The sequence below is a fragment of the Pinus tabuliformis genome, chromosome Q (genome assembly GCF_031772625.1).
Source record: "Pinus tabuliformis cultivar Carrire ecotype Pingquan chromosome Q, CPIR1, whole genome shotgun sequence".
Taxonomy (NCBI): domain Eukaryota; kingdom Viridiplantae; phylum Streptophyta; class Pinopsida; order Pinales; family Pinaceae; genus Pinus; species Pinus tabuliformis.
In genome coordinates this window covers 1345532700-1345551178 of record NC_142296.1, presented here as the reverse complement: position 1 = coordinate 1345551178, position 18479 = coordinate 1345532700, and the positions used below count along the sequence as shown (strand labels likewise).

The following is an 18479-nucleotide window of genomic DNA, read 5'->3' as shown; positions in this document are numbered from 1 at the left end:
GCAGCAAATATTATCCCATTTATGGCACTTTATGGATATCATCCACTGTCGATCACATCATTTTTAAGAGAAAAATCTAAGGTTCAAGTTGTGGAAGATCACATCGAGCATCAACAAAAAGTTCTCCATGTCTTAAAGGATAACCTCACTCTAGCGCAGAATCGAATGCAACAACAAGCAGATCAGCATCGCAGTGAAAGAAGTTTTGATGTAGGCGACTGTGTATTTTTACAGATACAACCATACAAACAAATGTCCCTCAAGCAAACTAAGAAAGATAATAAATTATCACCCTAGTACTATGGTCCTTACAAGGTGTTGCAAAAGATTGGTACTAGGCATACAAATTGGAGCTACCTACATCTTCTATTGTAAACCTAGATTTCCATGTTTCATGCTTAAAGAAGGTTATCAATGACGAGCTCTCAGTTCAAACAGTGTTGCCAAAACTTGACAAAGAAAGAAAAAACATATTTGAGCCTGAAGTAGTCACGTAAACAAGAACTCAATAACTACGAAATCAATTAATTTCAAAGTATCTCATTAAGTGGAGAAACTTACCCCCTGAAGATTCCACATGGGAGGATGAGAATTTTATACAGAAGCATCTAGTACTACTCAAGCATTGAGGACAACACTTTTTGAAGGAGAGAGGCATGTTATGTCCCTATAATATTAGTGCATTCCCCTTATTGTTATTGTTATTGTTGTGCCCATGTATCCCCCATGTTGTTATTGATGTGCACCATAGAAGCCCACTATTGTTATTGTTGTTCCCTTACATTATTACTGTTATGAAGGCTCTAATTATATTGTGACCCCTTAGACTCCTACATATACCAAGGAGGTCTTATCATTTGAATCATCAAAAAATTGTTCATTTATGTGTTGTAAAAGAGGTTGCCCCCTTGAAGAGGTTATTTCTCAAGTCATTGATCGATATTTTTTTCTATTTTTTGAGTTAGTTGCATAACATAAATTGAGAACATGGTTGATGCAACATGTGCAACAAATGACCTCATACAAAAGGTTGATCTTACTTGCATCACAAATGACTTAATGCAAATGATTGATGTTACTTCTGACACAAATACTCTAATGCAAATGTTTGATACTACTTGTGACACATGATATAATGGAATGGTTAAAAAAATCTGATAAAAAAGATGAATAACAACTTCATACTAGTAGTTCATAAATGAATAACGACTGCATATTGATGGAAATATGCATCAATAGTGAATGATGGAGACAAGTTATGAATTTTGAGTCACAAAATGAAGCTAGTGATACTATAAGCAATATCAATGAAACTAAACTTGAATTTTCTTTTAAAGTTACAAAAGAAAATTGTCATGAAAGCATGGAAAAACATCAAGTACAAAAAATCTTTTCAAGCCTAACATCAGACCTTGAGAAGAAATCTGACAACAAACACAAAACAAGGCTTGGATATGATAAAGGAGTTACCTTTCATCTTTCGCACTATTCCAGACCAATCTACTTCTACGATGCAAAAATTTTCAAGGAGATTCCACTTCGTTTGTTTTGGTTCAACATCAAAATGCCAAGTGCCAACATTGTCATTGAGTGTTTTGACCTTTGTACTTGTCTTCATGGTAGGAAAATAAATCATCATTTAGATAAATGTCAAAAGAAGAAGGCTAAAAAGCAAATAATTCATCATGGTGGATAAGCTCTTGGCAAGGGAATCAAGAAGTCAAGATTTTGCATAAATCTTACCATCTAGTTCAAACATACATACAAACATATTTGCATAAGGAAGCTACAAAAGCAAATGGATTTCAATCAATTGTTACAACCGATACTTTTGGGCATGACCAAGGCCCATTCTAATTCAAATTGAAAACTGACTCCAAATGGTACTCCATTGTACCTTAAGGGGGTAAAGTACACAAATGAAATGGGAAAGGTACTCTCTCACACCTCAAAAGGAGAAAAGCGTTGATAAAGACAAAAATGGACCTCTTTAGCACCTTCAAGGGGAAATATATTGTAAAAATGGTTAGTGGTCAACCCAAAAAACCAAATACATGGCATCAACTATAATTATGAAATAATTATTGGACAAAAAGAGAAAACGCTCAAGCTTGGATCCCTTCCACATACTTATCACCTTGCACTTGACAATAGGAATGTTAACGATCATAGTACTATCAATCAAAACTCAATTAGAATTTGGGAATTCTAGAATGGTAACTAGTCTCCTCAACAAAATATCTACAATTCAATCAACTTCAATCAATCTCTTCAAATCAACATATTTGGGAAGATCTACTATGGAATCTAGAATCCTCTCATTGCTCTTTAATTATTCAATGGGATGTTGTTCGACATGTAGTTGTGTAAAATTCAAAGAGCGCTTCATCAATCCTATGTGTTCATTAATAGCATAATTGTTATCCAATTTGTTCAAAAATTAACAAAGGGAAGTTCAAACATGTCCATTGTTCGCTTTGAAAAATTATATTCCTTTTCAAAAGTTCATTTCAAATGAACCATTCAACATCCTTCTGAAATTTTTTCATTGAAGCTCAATGGAGGGGTTTAAATTGAAGATTGAAAATGATACCAATTTATGCACTAGTCCATGCTGCCTTATTAGTACGATTATTCATACTTGTGATGAAGCCAAAAAATGTTAAACTATGAATCCATGAGCAACCACAAACTCCAAGATCCCCTTCTTATGAGTTGCCATCCCTATTTATTAACGAGGTGTCATCCATTAATCAATTGTCAGTGAGAGATAGATCGAGAGGTGGTCAAATACATGTACTATATTTAATATTATTGGATGAATACATATGTTAAGATGGAAGAAGCCTCTTCTGCCAATCTTCTGAAGTCATGTCTCATTCCATACTTTTGACATGTCATGATTTGGATTCTCTCACTCGTGGTGAAGATGAAACCACAATGAGATATTGTAATTATCCAAATTTGTTCACCAATGACAAGGTCACTCATTAAGATTTATGTTGCACAGGTTCGCGAACCCCGGGGGTGGGGTTCTCGAACCCGTCCCGGGTTCTTGTCCCCAAGTATCGGATTTGGGTACGGGTGCTTCTAAGAAGCCATAAGAACTAGGTTCTTCTATGAAGAACTAGGTTCTTCTATGAAGAACCAGGTTCTCTATTAAAAAAAATGGGTTCTTTTGTCTTGACAAGTAGGGATAACACTGATGATGGGTAATTAGAACCCCAAAATCGGGTTCTTTAGGGTTCATTTTACTTTTTATTTTTTAATTTTTAATTAATTTAATGGGCTTCCCCTAATATTCCAGGTAGCTAGTTTTTCATCTTGCGAGAGGAATTGAAGTACTTATATCTTTATCCATTCAATAAAGAGAAATAGGTTCGGCTCAAAGAAGGTAGAGAACTTGATGTACATTCATAGCACACTTCGTCTCATATCTCAAAAAGACCCTGGGTACAAGGATGGTCCTTTCAAGAGATGGGATCAATACACAGATGATGCTATGTGTGTGGACGAGGAGATACAACCAAATGGCCTTATTGAGCTACCTCCAATTGTTATGGATGACCAGGAGCCTCAAGATGAGAGTGATTCCTACCTAGAGACCATGTTAACTGAACATCTGAGTGATGTTGATGACATGGCTTGAGGAAGCCATTGTTCATTATTAGTTATTTTTATTTTAGTATTCTAAAATTTCTTAATTCTTGTTTGGAAATGCCTCAAGGCAAATTTTGAATGTAATATGACAATCGACATATATCATGATTCTTATTAATATATGAAGTCCAATTTGCACTTGATATCAAACTATAAATTTTAAAATTTCATTGTGAATGTTCAATGTTCAATGATGTGCATGTTTAAATATATAAAGTTTAAATCATAAAAATTTTAGTTTTCTTGTTTAAAGTTGAACAATATACAAATTCATATATCTTATAATTTCTAAAATATAATATCTATATATTATATATATAAATTATAATATACCTCCAACAAACCCACGCACTCTGTTTCAAAAAAATGACATACTCGTCCCTGTCATTGTCCCCATCCCCGTCCTCGAACCCACATTTCCTAGCAACATAGATTAAGAGTTGATAAATCATAAATGAAAGAACTAGATAGTTATAAGACTAAAATAGTACAAGTAACTAGAAACATGTTAATTTTAGGTATGTTCTATGCTAGAGCAATTTATTTCAATTTTCATAGTTAGCTCCATATCTTTTCCAGATTAGCAATCACATCAGTATTAAAGTAAACTGCAGATAGAACATAAACATAAATCGCAGAAGAACAAGCCAAGACAAGAGGACACAAGATGTGGCGCCAGCCAAGGACAAACCCCAATGTGGGGAAACCCTTGATCAATTCTTCTTTTATGTTTTTCAAAGTTCAACAGAGAGAGAGAGAGAGTACATTTACAACAGAAGTCAACACTTTGACTTATCTAGATATGAGCATAGATCATCTCCTATAGTGATGATACATGAGATCAGTTGAAGCAGAATTTCCAAGTTGACGGCTTCACCTAACATAGTGTTGCAACTTGTACTCATGTTGCATCCGTCACTGTGCTGCATCTAGTCACTAAGCTGCTCCCATCTGCTATCATCATGATGCCCTTTACTAACATGCCCATCATGTTGCATCTTTCATCATCAATTGCACCTGTCACTGTGATGATCATAACTACACCTTACTGTACTATATGATTATGACCCTAGTCTCTTTGATGAGACTGACACTCTTTACTGAGGTGACCATTGTTTCTTTCATCACTGCATATTGGAACGTCATTTAATACTCCACGTCACTATTGTACAAGATGTTTGTACTGCTATAAGGATTTCACTGAGATCTATATCTCAGGACTGTTGTGTGAGATAACACAGTCCCTTCGTCCGAGATTTTCATCCAACTGAGATCCTTACAAGTATGTCGAGGCCATGTGATATGCCTATACAGATCCGAATGTTAAGACATAGACTTCTTGTAATTCAGATCACTAATTGTATTATGCAATAGATACATTACTTGGATCATCTTCATACTGCTATCCAATATGCTTAGGCAGCTACAGAAGAACCACCGAGATCTGGTGTCAAGAGATCTGGTGTCACCTACAGCTACGTCGTATTAACACGGATCCTTCACGCTGTAGTATAACTGCTTTGTTGTGGCTAGGTCCAACCTTCTAGCTGTTACTTAGGGTCCCTTTCAACCTGGGATTAGGTCTCTTCTAACTGCGGTTTTAGGCTTCCTTTTAGGGCCTCACAAACTGCGGTTAGGTGTGCTGTGTAAGATCTTTTTATGACAGCAAATGGAAGCCTCTAAGAACTGCGTATGTGACTCTCTTGACAATAGATTATGTCTCGTCCTAAAGCTACGTATTAGGGTCTAATAGAGCTGCATATAAAAGTCTCTTCTTTAGCTGCATTTAGGGCTTCTCCTTACAGCGGATTAGGGTCTCTTCTAGACCTGCGGCTAGGGTAACATCTACTGAGGCTAGAGCATCAGCTACTGCAGCTACAGCATCATTTACTTAGCCCAACATACTCTTAGTGTCTCTCCTTCACCAAAAACCCAAAGACATGGAGAGGAGGAGATCACATGAAGAGTGTGTGTGTCAAATGACTTCAAGTCCTCTTCTATTTATACTAAAACGTAGATGATGAATACACATGACTATTAGACTTCTGAGCCTACACAAGATGTTGGCCGACTTGACAATTTATTTTATAACACAAATAAATTCATAACTCCATGAATACTTGATGGAATCGAATGATCTTTAGATCAATCCTACACCTCTTTATGAGACGGATCCAATAAAAATATCAGTTGTCATAAATAAGATGACCCACATGGAGTTTGGCCCTAGTTGCTAATTTTAACACTCCCTCTCAACTAGGGAGAACTCCATCCGCTGATCCATATGTCCAACTATCTCTGCCATTAGTGCCCTGCATTGTTCTGCTCTGCTTTGTTGAACCATGAAGAAGAAGAATTGATCGAGAATGTCTCATACCATTATCCACTGACCCAAAGTCAATCTCAGAGTGTGTACCATTGGTCCCAGACCAGTCCTCTACTGACCCGAAGTCAATTTCAAAGTATGTACTACTCTCACTGGTCCCAGACTAATATCATTGATCCCAGATCAATGAAGGTCATCCTAGATGTTAGGCCAGGCAATAACTCCTCAAAGCAAAATTGATTCGTATATCTTATTCCTTCAGGTTGGTCTTCATTATATACATGAGGGAGAGACTGTTCACTTCATCTCCCGATGACTGTTCATATTACTTATTATTTATTTACATTATATTCACCCAATCCTGATGATTAGGTGTCAACATTCCCCCCCTTAATCTGAAGGGATGTTGGTGAGTCCAAGCATCATTCTAAATCGTTCAAGCTTTTCTCTTCCAAGCGCTTTGGTGAAGATGTCTGCAACTTGCTCATTAGTGGAACAATGACGGAGATGGATTCTTTTGGCTCAACATGATGTCAAATCAGATGATATTTAGTATTGATATGCTTCGTTCGATCATGGAACTTTGGGTTATTGGCCAACTTTATTGCAGAGGTATTGTCAATCTTGAGTGGAGTTGATTGTACTTGTTTTACTTGCAAATCTTCAAGAATTTTCCTAAGCCACACAATTTCTTTTGTTGCTTCAGCTGCTGCCACGTATTCTGCTTCTGTTGTGGAATCTGCTGGAACTGATTGTTTGCGTGATTTCCAGGAGACAGCTCCTGATCCAAGACTCATAGCATATCCTTAAGTAGATACCCCAGTTTCTTTGTCTCCATCGAAGTCTGAATCAAAGTATCCAATCAAGTTGAAGTCGTCCACCTGTGTATACTTGATTCCAAAGTCTTGAGTTCCCTTCAAGTACCTTAGAACTCTTTTTGCAACAGATCAATGTCCCTCACAAGGCTTTTGCATAATCCTGAAGAGGATTCCAACAACAAACCGAAATGTCTGGTCTGGTAGTAGTTAGATAGTTGAGACTTCCTACAAGCTATCTATACTTTGTTGCATCCTCAAATTCTTTTCCTTCAATAGATGTGAGCTTTAAGTTTTGTTCCATTGGAGTAGTAAGAGGATTGCATTCTGTCATGCCAAACCTGTTCAACAAATCTCCAATGTACTTCTTTTGAGAAATAAATATGGACTTCGGATGTTGGGTTACTTCAATACCAATATAGTAATGAACATAGCCCAAATCAGTCATTTCAAAACTTTTCCCCAATTCCTTCTTTATGGATGCAATGTAGCTTTCATTGTTCCATGTCATCAAAAGATCAGCTACATATACCACAGGATATACAACTATTTTGCCAACTTTCTTGACAAATAAAGTTGCATCATCAACATCGTAATGTTTGAAATTTGAGTTTCAGAAGATGTTCAATTAGTTTTTCATACCAGACTCGCAATGCTTGTTTGAGGCCATACAAGGACTTCGCAAGTTTGCATACTTTATGTTCATGTCCTTTCACAGCAAATCCTTCAGGCTGGGACATAAAAACATTCTCTTTTAGGTCTCCATTCAAGAAAGCAATTTTTACATCCATTTGATGGACTTTCCAACCGTTCTGTGCTGCTAGGGCAAAGAGTGTCTTTGTCAGCCACTTTGGGGTACCTTTCTCAGATGGTTTACACTGCTCCGCGATTGAGTTGGGAGTGAATGAAGGTTGAGTCTCCCATTTCTGTCAATCACATCACTTAAAGCATCATCCGTTGTTGGAGTTTCATGCAGGGGAGAATGTTCTTCAAAAGAAGATTCCACATGTTGATCTAGTATAGGAATCCCCCCTTCAACATGTGGAATCTGATTATCAAATTCTTGAAATGATTTTGCTTTTGCGAATCTATCCAAGCGATCAAGTTGCCGCTCAACAACATTGTCAATTTTGGATGATTCAAAAAAAATTACATCTTTAGATAAAACAAACTTTTTATTTACTTCATCATAGAGACGATATGCTTTGGAGGTGTTTGAATACCCCAGGAAGATACATTTACGACTTCTAGCACCAAGTTTGTTTCTATGTACCTTTGGTATCAAGGCATAACAGGTGGAACCAAAAACCCTGAGATGCTTTACCGAAGGAACATGTCCATACCACATTTCATATGGAGTCTTGTTTCTAATAGCATTAGATGGACATCTATTCTTTATATATGCAACACATAGAACAGCATCAACCCAAAACATTATCTTTACATTTTTTAAGAGCATGGATCGTACCATATTTAAGATTGTCCTATTCATTCTTTCAGCTACACCATTCTGTTGGGGATTATAAGGCACAGTTGTTTGATGTTTGATCCCATGTTGGCGAAGATAGTTTTCAAATTCATTTGATGTGTATTCTTTTACATTCTCAGTGTGAATAGACCCAATATGAGATTGTGCATCATTTTCAATCCATTTATGAAAGTTCTTGAATGTTTGAAAAGCATCAGATTTGTTCTTCAATAAATAAACCCAACACATTCTGGTGTAGTCATCAATAAATGTCATCATATACTTATTTCCATTTGCAAAAGGAACAAGCATTGGACCACATAAATCTGAATGAATGATTTCAAGTTTTCTATGTGCTCTTGAATGTGAATCATGAAAAGGCTATTTGTTATGCTTTCCTGGAATGCAAGCATCACATTGCTTAAGTTTACTAAGAATTGTAGGCAAACCAGCGACACCATTTTTTATTATTCTTCAACGAGCGGAGGCTATCATAGTTCAAATGTTCAAATCCAACATGCCATAATAAACTTGATGGAAGTGTACCTTCTTCATAATGAGAATTGTATGAGAAATGTTGTGCACGAGCAGAGGTTCCTTGCAGCTTGAGATGCCTTTCTTCTTCTATTCCCCTCATGACAAGTGAGTGGTCAGAGATGCTTTTCTTACCTCAAGCTTGCCATCAAACATATGAATGGAGTGACCTTGCTAGCGGATGTGGACCAAGGACAGCAAGTTTCTCGAGTTGTGGGAGATATAGAACATGATGCAGAAGAAAGTCTAGAAGACCAAGCAGTTTAAGCCTGATTGTGCCAAGCCCTAATGGCTTGATTTTTGATTGGTTTGCAAAGTATACTGCTCCATCAACATTGTCAGTGAATTCTTCAAAAAAATCTTTTCTATGAGTCATGTGGCAGGTTGCTCCTGAATCAAGCAACCAATCATTTTTCCAGGAAGCGAGTGAAGCATTAAATAAATCTTCATTTACTCCAATATTACATTGTGCCACAACATAGTGAGCGGATTCAGGTGCTTTACCTTTGTCTGTATCATCAGTTTTACCTTTCTGTTGGTTTCTTTGCTGCTCAATTTTGTCCCATGGTAACTTGCATGTAGAGGCATCATGTGATCCATTTCTTTTGCAGCGTATGCAGTGCAAATCTGTCTTTTCTCCTTGAGAGTGTCTGCCCCCCCTGCCTCTGAAATATCTTCCTCTTCCTCTTCAGCCACCTCTTCCTCTGGAAGAATCTTGAGCAGGGTTCTTTTCTTTATGAGCAAGGCACACAACCTCTTCAAAAGATTCAGGGGTTGTCTTCTTTCCAAATGCTTTCTCTCTTTCAACAAACTTTTTCACAAGAGAGTCAAAGGTGATATCTTTGAGATTTCCATTTGCTTGCAATGACTCAAGATAATTAGAGTAAGTAAGATAAAGTGCCTTAAGAAAAGCGATAAGAGAAATATCCAATTCAACCTTAATGGATTTGATATCATGCATTATAGACTTTACTTCAGATGCAAGAGCAAGAGGATCATTATTTTGCAGTTCAAGAGTGAAGAGTTTAATCATGAGTTGAACAACTTCAAGTGCAGAATGTGAGTCATAGAGTTCTTTCAGCTTTTGTGAGGCTTCAAAAGCAGTTGAGGCGAAATATGGCAACTCACCTCTTCATTTACAGATGCTGCGATTAATGCATAAGCTTTGCTATTCGTGTTTTCCCAAATGACGAGCTCTTTGTCTGAGGTAGGTTGTTCTGGCTCTTTGTCTCCGTCTCCAACACACACTCCTTTCCACAACTCATTGAAAATGAGCGTGTGTTTTATCATCCGGGACCACTCAGGATAGTTCTCTTTGCCAGCAAACTCAACTTGACAGCAAATGTCAATACCCAAGACATATATATCAGCATTTTTTTTTTGGTAATACGCACTATTCAAAATATATATCGGTTTCCTTTTTTTACATTGATCACCCAATGCAGCCCTTCAAAAAAATTTAACACATAGCGGCGATTTTAAAACATGCACAAAATCAGGGCTCAACTCACATACACATCATGTATAGGCAGCGTACCAAAAATGTTCAAGATACCATGTATAAGCAGTGTACCAAAAATGTTCAAGATACCATGTATAAGCAGTGTACCAAAATAGTGCAAGATAGCATGTATAGGCAGCATACCAAAACAGTTAAATGTATGGCATTTAACACATTTTACATGCCATGAATAGCATACCAAAACAGCGTTCAACATATGGCATTTAACACATTTTACATGCCATGAACAACGTACCAAAACAGCGTTTAACGTATGGCATTTAACACATTTTACATGCCATGAACAATGTTTAATAAGACCAGCGTTAATACAATGCTTGTATACCAACGTATAGCCAAAAACTTCAATCGTATAGCCAAAAAAACTTCAACATATATACCAGCGCTTTCGCATCCCGGCAATGGAACCCGATTCACGCACGCAGGTGTGCTTTGATATCATCAACACAGGTGTGCTTTAATTGAGGTAATGCTTCACGCAGAGCTCACGTACCCAACAGCCGCACCATACTCTCAGAGCTCAATTTGAGAGCCTCACGATGGCTCTTGGGGCCACGCAACAAGAGACCGTTCGGTGGAATAGTTCTGGTTTTGTTCTGGTTTCAACGATGGGTTCTTCAACGGAGCAGCAGAGTCCCAAACACCGCAGATTTACAGTTCCGCAGGGGTTTGCAAATACACTGAAGTTGTCCCTCTCTCAACGCAACAGCATTCCTTCACGCAGGTACGGGAACGTTTTCTGAATTTAGGCAACAAGAACAGTGGATAGACTGTGCAGTAGGCACGCAGAGAGGCAGTGAACAGACTGTGCAGTAGACAGAGAGGACAAAGAGCACAGTAGACAGTAGGTAGAAAGGAGTTACAACTATTTTGGGAGCTAGCTCTGATACCATGTTAGGCCAGGCAGTAACTCCTCAAAGCAAAATTGATTCGTTTATCTTATTCCTTCAGGTTGGTCTTCATTATATACATGAGGGAGAGACTGTTCACTTCATCTCTCGATGACTGTTCATATTACTTATTATTTATTTACATTATATTCACCCAATCCTGAAGATTAGGTGTCAACACTAGCATAGGGAGTACGATAGATACAATGATGCAACCATTGATACTACTATGGTCCCTATCCTCATTTCCCTGCTCATTGATCAAATGAGAGGTACTTCCCATGAGTCCCAGACTGCATGGGTAGGATGCCTCGACAGGAGAACTAATCATCCTGTCCACACGAGAGTGAATCATCCTGTCCACACGAGAGCGAATCATCTTGTCCAGTGGATGCCACGGAGAAATAATCATCCTAGCCTACATGAGAACAAATCATCATGTTCCACAATCACGATGGAGAACACATCATCCACGCCCACAGGAGAACGAATCATCATGTGCCACAGTTGCCACAGAGAACGAATCATCCTGGCCCACAAGAGAACTAATCATCCTGTTCATAGCGCACCACCAAGGGAGGGTGAGTCACCCTATGATCGTATGTTGCTCCAGTAAGTACCCCAAGCCCCCAAAGCTCCTAGAGCTCAATGTATGCAACATGTAGGACCCTTTTACAAGGGTCTCTCGACGACTCCAAGTCATTCGGGAAAATCACAAATTTGATCTTTCCCCCGGGGCTTTGACAAAGTGTAGTGACCTGTACATCATCCACAGCGATGGAGCTTCCTTGCTCATTGACTTACCATATCCCAGATAAAGGTAGTATCTGATGTCTATCTGCTGGAGCAATCATCAAATACGGGATTCCTCAATAATCGAATCCTACCTTTGGTTGTCACAGAGAATCACAGTGGTATTCATCATGTGTACAAACAACTCACTGAAGAGCTTCCTCAACCAAACAACTTCATACGAGATCATACTCGTAGTTATGTATTCGGTCTCAGCGACGCTTATAACAACCGACTTCTACTTCCTGCTCATCCATGATATCAAAGCAAAATCCAAAGAGAACTAGCACTGAGAAGTGCTCTAGTGTTCCTCCACACTGCTTGCCCAGTCAGCATTCGAATAATCATGCAGTTTCATATTTTCGGTAGTGTATCTCAATCCATGAGAGATTGTGCCCCGAAGATATCTCAAAAGATTCTTGGCACCAATCTAGTGAGGCTCAACCAAATATGAGCTCACCGTGCTAACTACAAAACATATGTCCGGACGAAAGCTCACCAAGAACATCAATGCAAATGAGTTTATGAAACTCAAAGGCATTTCCCAAATCTGGTCCGACATCATCACCATATAACTTCTGAAAGTTAAGATCCTCGAGGTAGTCACGAGCTTGCAGTTCACCATTCCACATCCGGAATCCAACTCCCTCTTACTTCTGCAAGTGAGAGGGTCTGTACCTGTTTGAAATAGGTCGTCCTCAGAAGGTGCTGGTATGAGAGGTCTATCATCCACAACCTTCAAACAATGGTTTGGATCATCTTCACTCTTAGTGAATCTCAGCTTCATCTGACAGCTATCAATCCTCTCATACTACGCTCGAGGAATTTTGATTCAAGCCATAGAGGACTTTCTTCCACCTGCATACGTGAGATTCCTGATCATGAATCTCGAACCCCTCGGATTGTTCCAAACCTGTGGACCTACTACATGAGGGGAATGGTCCCCTTGTAAGATTTTCCTTCAGTACATTTCAAACATCTACTTTCATGCCTTTTTGAATTCAGGCATCCCTGCCACCATAGACCTCCAGTGCTTTGTGTTAATGGACATGGTTCCCAATGGACTTCTTGCAACTTGATACAACCCAGAACTCAAAAACATCTTTGAAAATTCGTACTTTTTCATCGATGAGTGCCACCCTGTAACCTTTGACTTCCATGGACACCAAATTCTTCTTGCGATCAGGTACATGGAATAGATTCTGTAAATGAATCGAGTTACCCTCATTCAATTGAGGGCTAACATTCCCTACACCCTTTCCGGGATAGGTGGCATCAGCTCCAAGTATAATCCCACGATTGTTTCCATCTCTACCAAATTAGAGAGTGCACCCATCTATCTGATGAAGTGCCTTGAGGCACTACAATCAATAAGCCAAATTCCCAAAGAATCTGAAAGAGAGGGCCAATACAAGATAATTCTACTTTTATCTTATCAAAAACAACATCTGATTCTTCATACCTGGGGTTCCTTGCTTTCTCTGAAGAGTCGACCATTTCCTTGATGACCTGCATTACCCGTCATTCCTTTGATAATTGAAGATGTCCCTAGAATGATTGTTATCATCATCAAGTGATGTGTCCCTGCCATTCGGACACTCCTTCGCATAATGGCCGAACTAGTTATCTGCCTTTCCTTCCACCCTGAGATCCGGTCTTCCAATGAAGTGATCTTTAGGTAGGCCATATTCCGCTGCGCCATTCTGATAATATTCTCTGCTTCGACTTCACCCTTGGTGAATTTGAAGAAGGATGAGGAATCCACTGATCCTTTTGTCCTTACCCAACTGTCTTCGGTAATTGCTCTTTCACTCTTGCTTGGGCATTGTCTTCACCTCAGCTCTAATACCATGTTAATTTTAGGTATATTCTATGCTAGAGCAATTTATTTCAATTTTCATAGTTAGCTCCATATCTTTTCCAAATTAGCAATCACATCAGTATTAAAGTAGATAGAACATAAACATAAATCGCAGAAGAACAAGCCAAGACAAGAGTACAAAAGATGTGGCGCCAGCCAAGGACAAACCCCAATGTGGGGAAACCCTTGATCAATTCTTCTTTTATGTTTTTCAAAGTTCAGCAGAGAGAGAGAGAGATAGTACATTTACAACAGAAGTCAAAACTTTGAGTTATCTAGAAATGAGCATAGATCATCTCCTATAGAGATGATACATGAGATCAGTTGAAGACATTCTGCTTCAACTGATTCTCCAAGGTGACGGCTTCACCTAACATAGTGTTGCAGCTTGTACTCATGTTGCATCCGTCACTGTGTTGCATCTAGTCATTGAGCTGCTCCCATCTGCTATCATCATGTTGCCCTTTACTAACATGCCCATCATGCTACATCTTTCATCATCATTTGCACCTGTCGCTGTGATGATCATAACTACACCTTATTGTATTGTATGATTATGATCCTAGTCTCTTTGATGAGACTAACACTCTTTACTGAGGTGATCACTGTTTCTTTCATTACTGCATATTGGAACATCATTTAATACTCCACGTCACTGTTGTACAAGATGTTTGTATTGCCATAAGGATTTCATCGAGATCTATATCTCAAGACTGCTATGTGAGATAACACAATCCCTTTGTCCGAGATTTTCATCCAACTGAGATCCTTACACGTATGTCGAGGCCATGTGATATGCCTATACAGAGCCGAATGTTAAGACATAGACTTCTTGTAATTCAGATCATTGTTTGTATTATGCAATAGATACGTTACTTGGATCATCTTCATACTGCTATCCAATATGCTTAGGCAAGTACAGAAGAACCACCGAGATCTGGTGTCAAAGACTGTTTCTTTCCATAAAAGACTTTGGATTTTACCACGCTGTCACCTATAGCTACGTGGTATTAACACAAATCCTTCACGCTATAGTATCACTGCTTTGTTGTGGCTAGGTCCAACCTTCTAGTTGTTACTTAGGGTCCCTTTCAAGCTGAGATTAGGTCTCTTCTAACTGCAGTTTTAGGCTTCCTTTTAGGGCCTCACAAATTGCGGCTAGGTGTGTTGTGTAAGGTCTTTTTATGACAACAAATAGAAGCCTCTAAGAACTGCGTATGTGACTCTCTTGACAACAGATTATGTCTCGTCCTGAAGCTGCGTATTAGGGTCTAATAGACTGCGGATTTATTCCTCTTAGAGCAGCGGATAAAAGTCTCTTCTTTAGCTGCATTTAGGGCTTCTCCTTACAACGGATTAGGGTCTCTTCTAGACCTGCGGCTAGGGTAACATCTATTGTGGCTAGGGCATCAGCTACTGCGGCTAGGGCATCATTTACTTAGCCCAGCGTACTCTTAGTGTCTCTCCTTCACCAAAAACCCAAAGACATGGAGAGAAGGAGATCACATGAAGAGTGTGTGTGTGTCAAATGACTTCAAGTCCTCTTCTATTTATACTAAAACATAGATGATGAATAGACATGACTATTGGGCTTCTGAGCCTACATAAGATGCTGGCCGACTTGACAATTTGTTTTAGAACACAAATAAATTCATAACTCCATGAATACTTGACGAAATCAAATGATCTTTAGATCAATCCTACACCTCTCGATGAGAGGGATCCAATAAAAATATCATCTGTCATAAATAAGATGACCCACATGGAGTTTGGCCATAGTTGCCAATTTTAATAAACATGCAAGTCAAATTTGAAGGTAAAGGTTGTTTTCATTTTGTTGGTAGAAAGGGTTCAATGGACTTTTTCTTTGCTGTTAAATTGATGGAGACTACACCTCTGATGCACCCGTCTACATGATAGTTCTTTAATTCTCACAACTAATAATACATAAAATACCAATTTATTCTATTCATTAAAATTTAAACCAAACTTACAAACTAGAGTGACATCTAATACTCCCAGCATTTTTTTTTTGCATTACAACTCAAAATTACAATATATATATATATGAAAATTGATATGCAAGAGTTTGGAAAAGTTGGGTCAATATACTGAGGGAGCATGGTACATACAAAAAATATTTACATATATTTTTACACTTTGTAAAATAAAAACAACGAAAAATTAAATAAGGAAACAAAACCAATCATAATCAGAAACAATGTTACCAGCATCACACAGAAACTGTATCACTGTCACTTCCGTTACAAGGAACTCGATTTGATCCTTTTTCGAGATAAGGAAACTCAACGTTCATTTTTTTCTTTTTCTTTATTTACAAGGAAGACCGTAAAACGTAAAACCAAAATGGTTCAATCAGAACACCTTTTAAGAGATTACGTGGAACGATCAGATCAAATAAACCATGACCAAATAAATGCTCAGTCACCTGAAAATCACAAAAGTAGGTCAGTGGAACTAAAAGAGTACATCCAGTGTAAGCACAAAGTGAGAGTGAAAAAATAACTCCGAGATCAATCCTAAAAGCCAAAAAGGATAAAGAACTAGGTGTCTGGCTAAAATCTAGATCTTCTAGCTAAGTGGACGTATAGAACCAGGTGCAAGTACAAGAGAGATGCAATAAACTGATAAATTTTGGTGCTTAACAGAAGCATGCTATAGCTGGCTGCCAAGCATTAGTAAGGGTATTGAGAAACAGGCTCCTCATCAAAGTCATTCATAACTATGAAAGAGCCAATGTACTGGTGAATAATTTCCACCAGGCAGCGGCCAGGGTTGAAAGAGCCTGGTTGCATGATCTGGGGGAGAAGCGCATGAGCAGCTGCCCCTGGAACCTAACAACTAAGCCAAAATAAGTCTTCTGTTTGCACAGCAGCACCTCGTGGCATGGTTCTCAAAGCATTTCTAAAGAAGAAAAGAAAAAAAAATTACACCTGTTCTGATCCAGACTCCAAAACCTTGAAACACGGCTATCAGTTTAAATACTGTCTTTTTCATGCAAGGAATCGCCAAACAACACTTTGTCGGGTTCTGCCCCATGGAATATTTCAGACTGAAAATATATATGAAAAAACTAAAATAAAACAGCGATATCCAAAAATACTGCAAAACCTTAGGCACTCGTTACAAACCAGAAAACAATAATGCCAATACAAATCCATTTCAAGCAGAACTGTTTTATGAGGAAATTAACAGAATGTAAAGGGTTTTGGGGTTTGTTAAACATTTCTAAAAGAAATTGCGGATATATAAATGACTGATAGCGCTCAGAGTTTCTTTCCGATTTCTGTAAGAAAATGATCAAATTTGAAAAAATGTTTGGGTTTTAAGGGTTTCCAGTGTTTCTTAAATATTTCTGGAAGATATCGCAAAAAACTTAAGGAATGTTGTTGTTTTTAGGGTTTCTTGAACGTTTTTTGAAAGAAAGTACAGAAACTAAATCGATTGTTGGTGTTTTAAGGGTTTCCAGTGCTTCTTAAGCATCTCTGAAAAATATCAAATAATTTTAAGGAGTGCTGGGATTAAGGTTTCTTGAGCATTTCTGACAGAATTTGAGGAAAAAGAAAAGATCCTCTAGGTTTTTAGGATTCTTACCCCCATTGCACTGTGAGCGCCTCGTAGTCCCAGTACTCCTTAGGCCGTATAACGTTAACGTCGGCATAAACCCTGGCCTTGGACGTCACGCCAGGACGGCGCATGGATTTTCCGATCTTCTGCGCCAGCTTGGCGGCTGCTGCGGCCACTGCTGATTTTGATACCGGCGACGCTGTCACCGCTGTGGCTGTCGAAACCCGCGCGGGAACTGTCGTTGTTTGTGACACTTTCGGTTTGGAGCCCCCGGAAGCGCTACGGATTCGAAGCCGAGACCAGAGCCCCGTCAGTGGATTTAATTGAGGACGCGGTGGGCACAGACCAAGGGGTTTGTAGAACGACAATTCTGTGAATTGGAGAATGCGGAAGTGGGATGCAAAAGGGCCCCCGGCCATCAATTAGTATGAATGTGGCACTGTTTTAAGCTTCATCGAGCCAAAAGCGGAAGAATTCTATTCTTCCTTCTGCTCACGGTGTAGTGTTGGCGGTTTCCTTTCTACTTTCTTTTAACGAATATGATACCTAGTAGTTAAGTTAAATAGTATTCTTATTTATTGTATTTTGAAGTTGTTATTTTGATTTTTAAAATTTTATAGAGACGGCAAATCCAATATTTAGATAGTAAATGAATAATGTTTATGAGGTATAGATTAATTGGTTTATATGGGGTTTAGTCTTTATAAGGTTATAGGTTTAAATTTTATGGGGAGGGGTTGAGGATGGGAGCCACTTTTGGGAGAATTAAACTATTGAAGGGGATATTCAACCTCCAGTGAGCTTTGCACAATCCAGTGACAGCATCCCACTAGTAGATAGATCATTTTTCCATCCAAGAATTGGCCTCAACATTGGATGCTCTGACCTCAACTCAACCTAGTTCAAAAAAATTATTAATTTATATATATATATATATATAATTTGTTATTAACACTTATGGTTTTTAAATTAATATTGTCAATTTAACTATATTTAAATGGAAAATGAGTATTTTTTTTAATG

General features: G+C 38.4%; 1 protein-coding gene across 1 annotated transcript in view; it reads right to left on the bottom strand.

Annotated features, from left to right (window-relative positions):
* Window positions 1-17989, bottom strand: part of LOC149224859 (casein kinase II subunit alpha-2) — an 83465-nt gene extending 65476 nt beyond the window's left edge. Inside the window, exon 1 of the mRNA XM_089386306.1 lies at window positions 17484-17989. Within this exon, the coding sequence (XP_089242432.1) occupies window positions 17484-17875 (392 nt within the window). The 5' untranslated portion in view covers window positions 17876-17989. The remainder of the gene's footprint in view (window positions 1-17483) is intronic.
* Window positions 17990-18479: the final 490 nt, after the last annotated feature.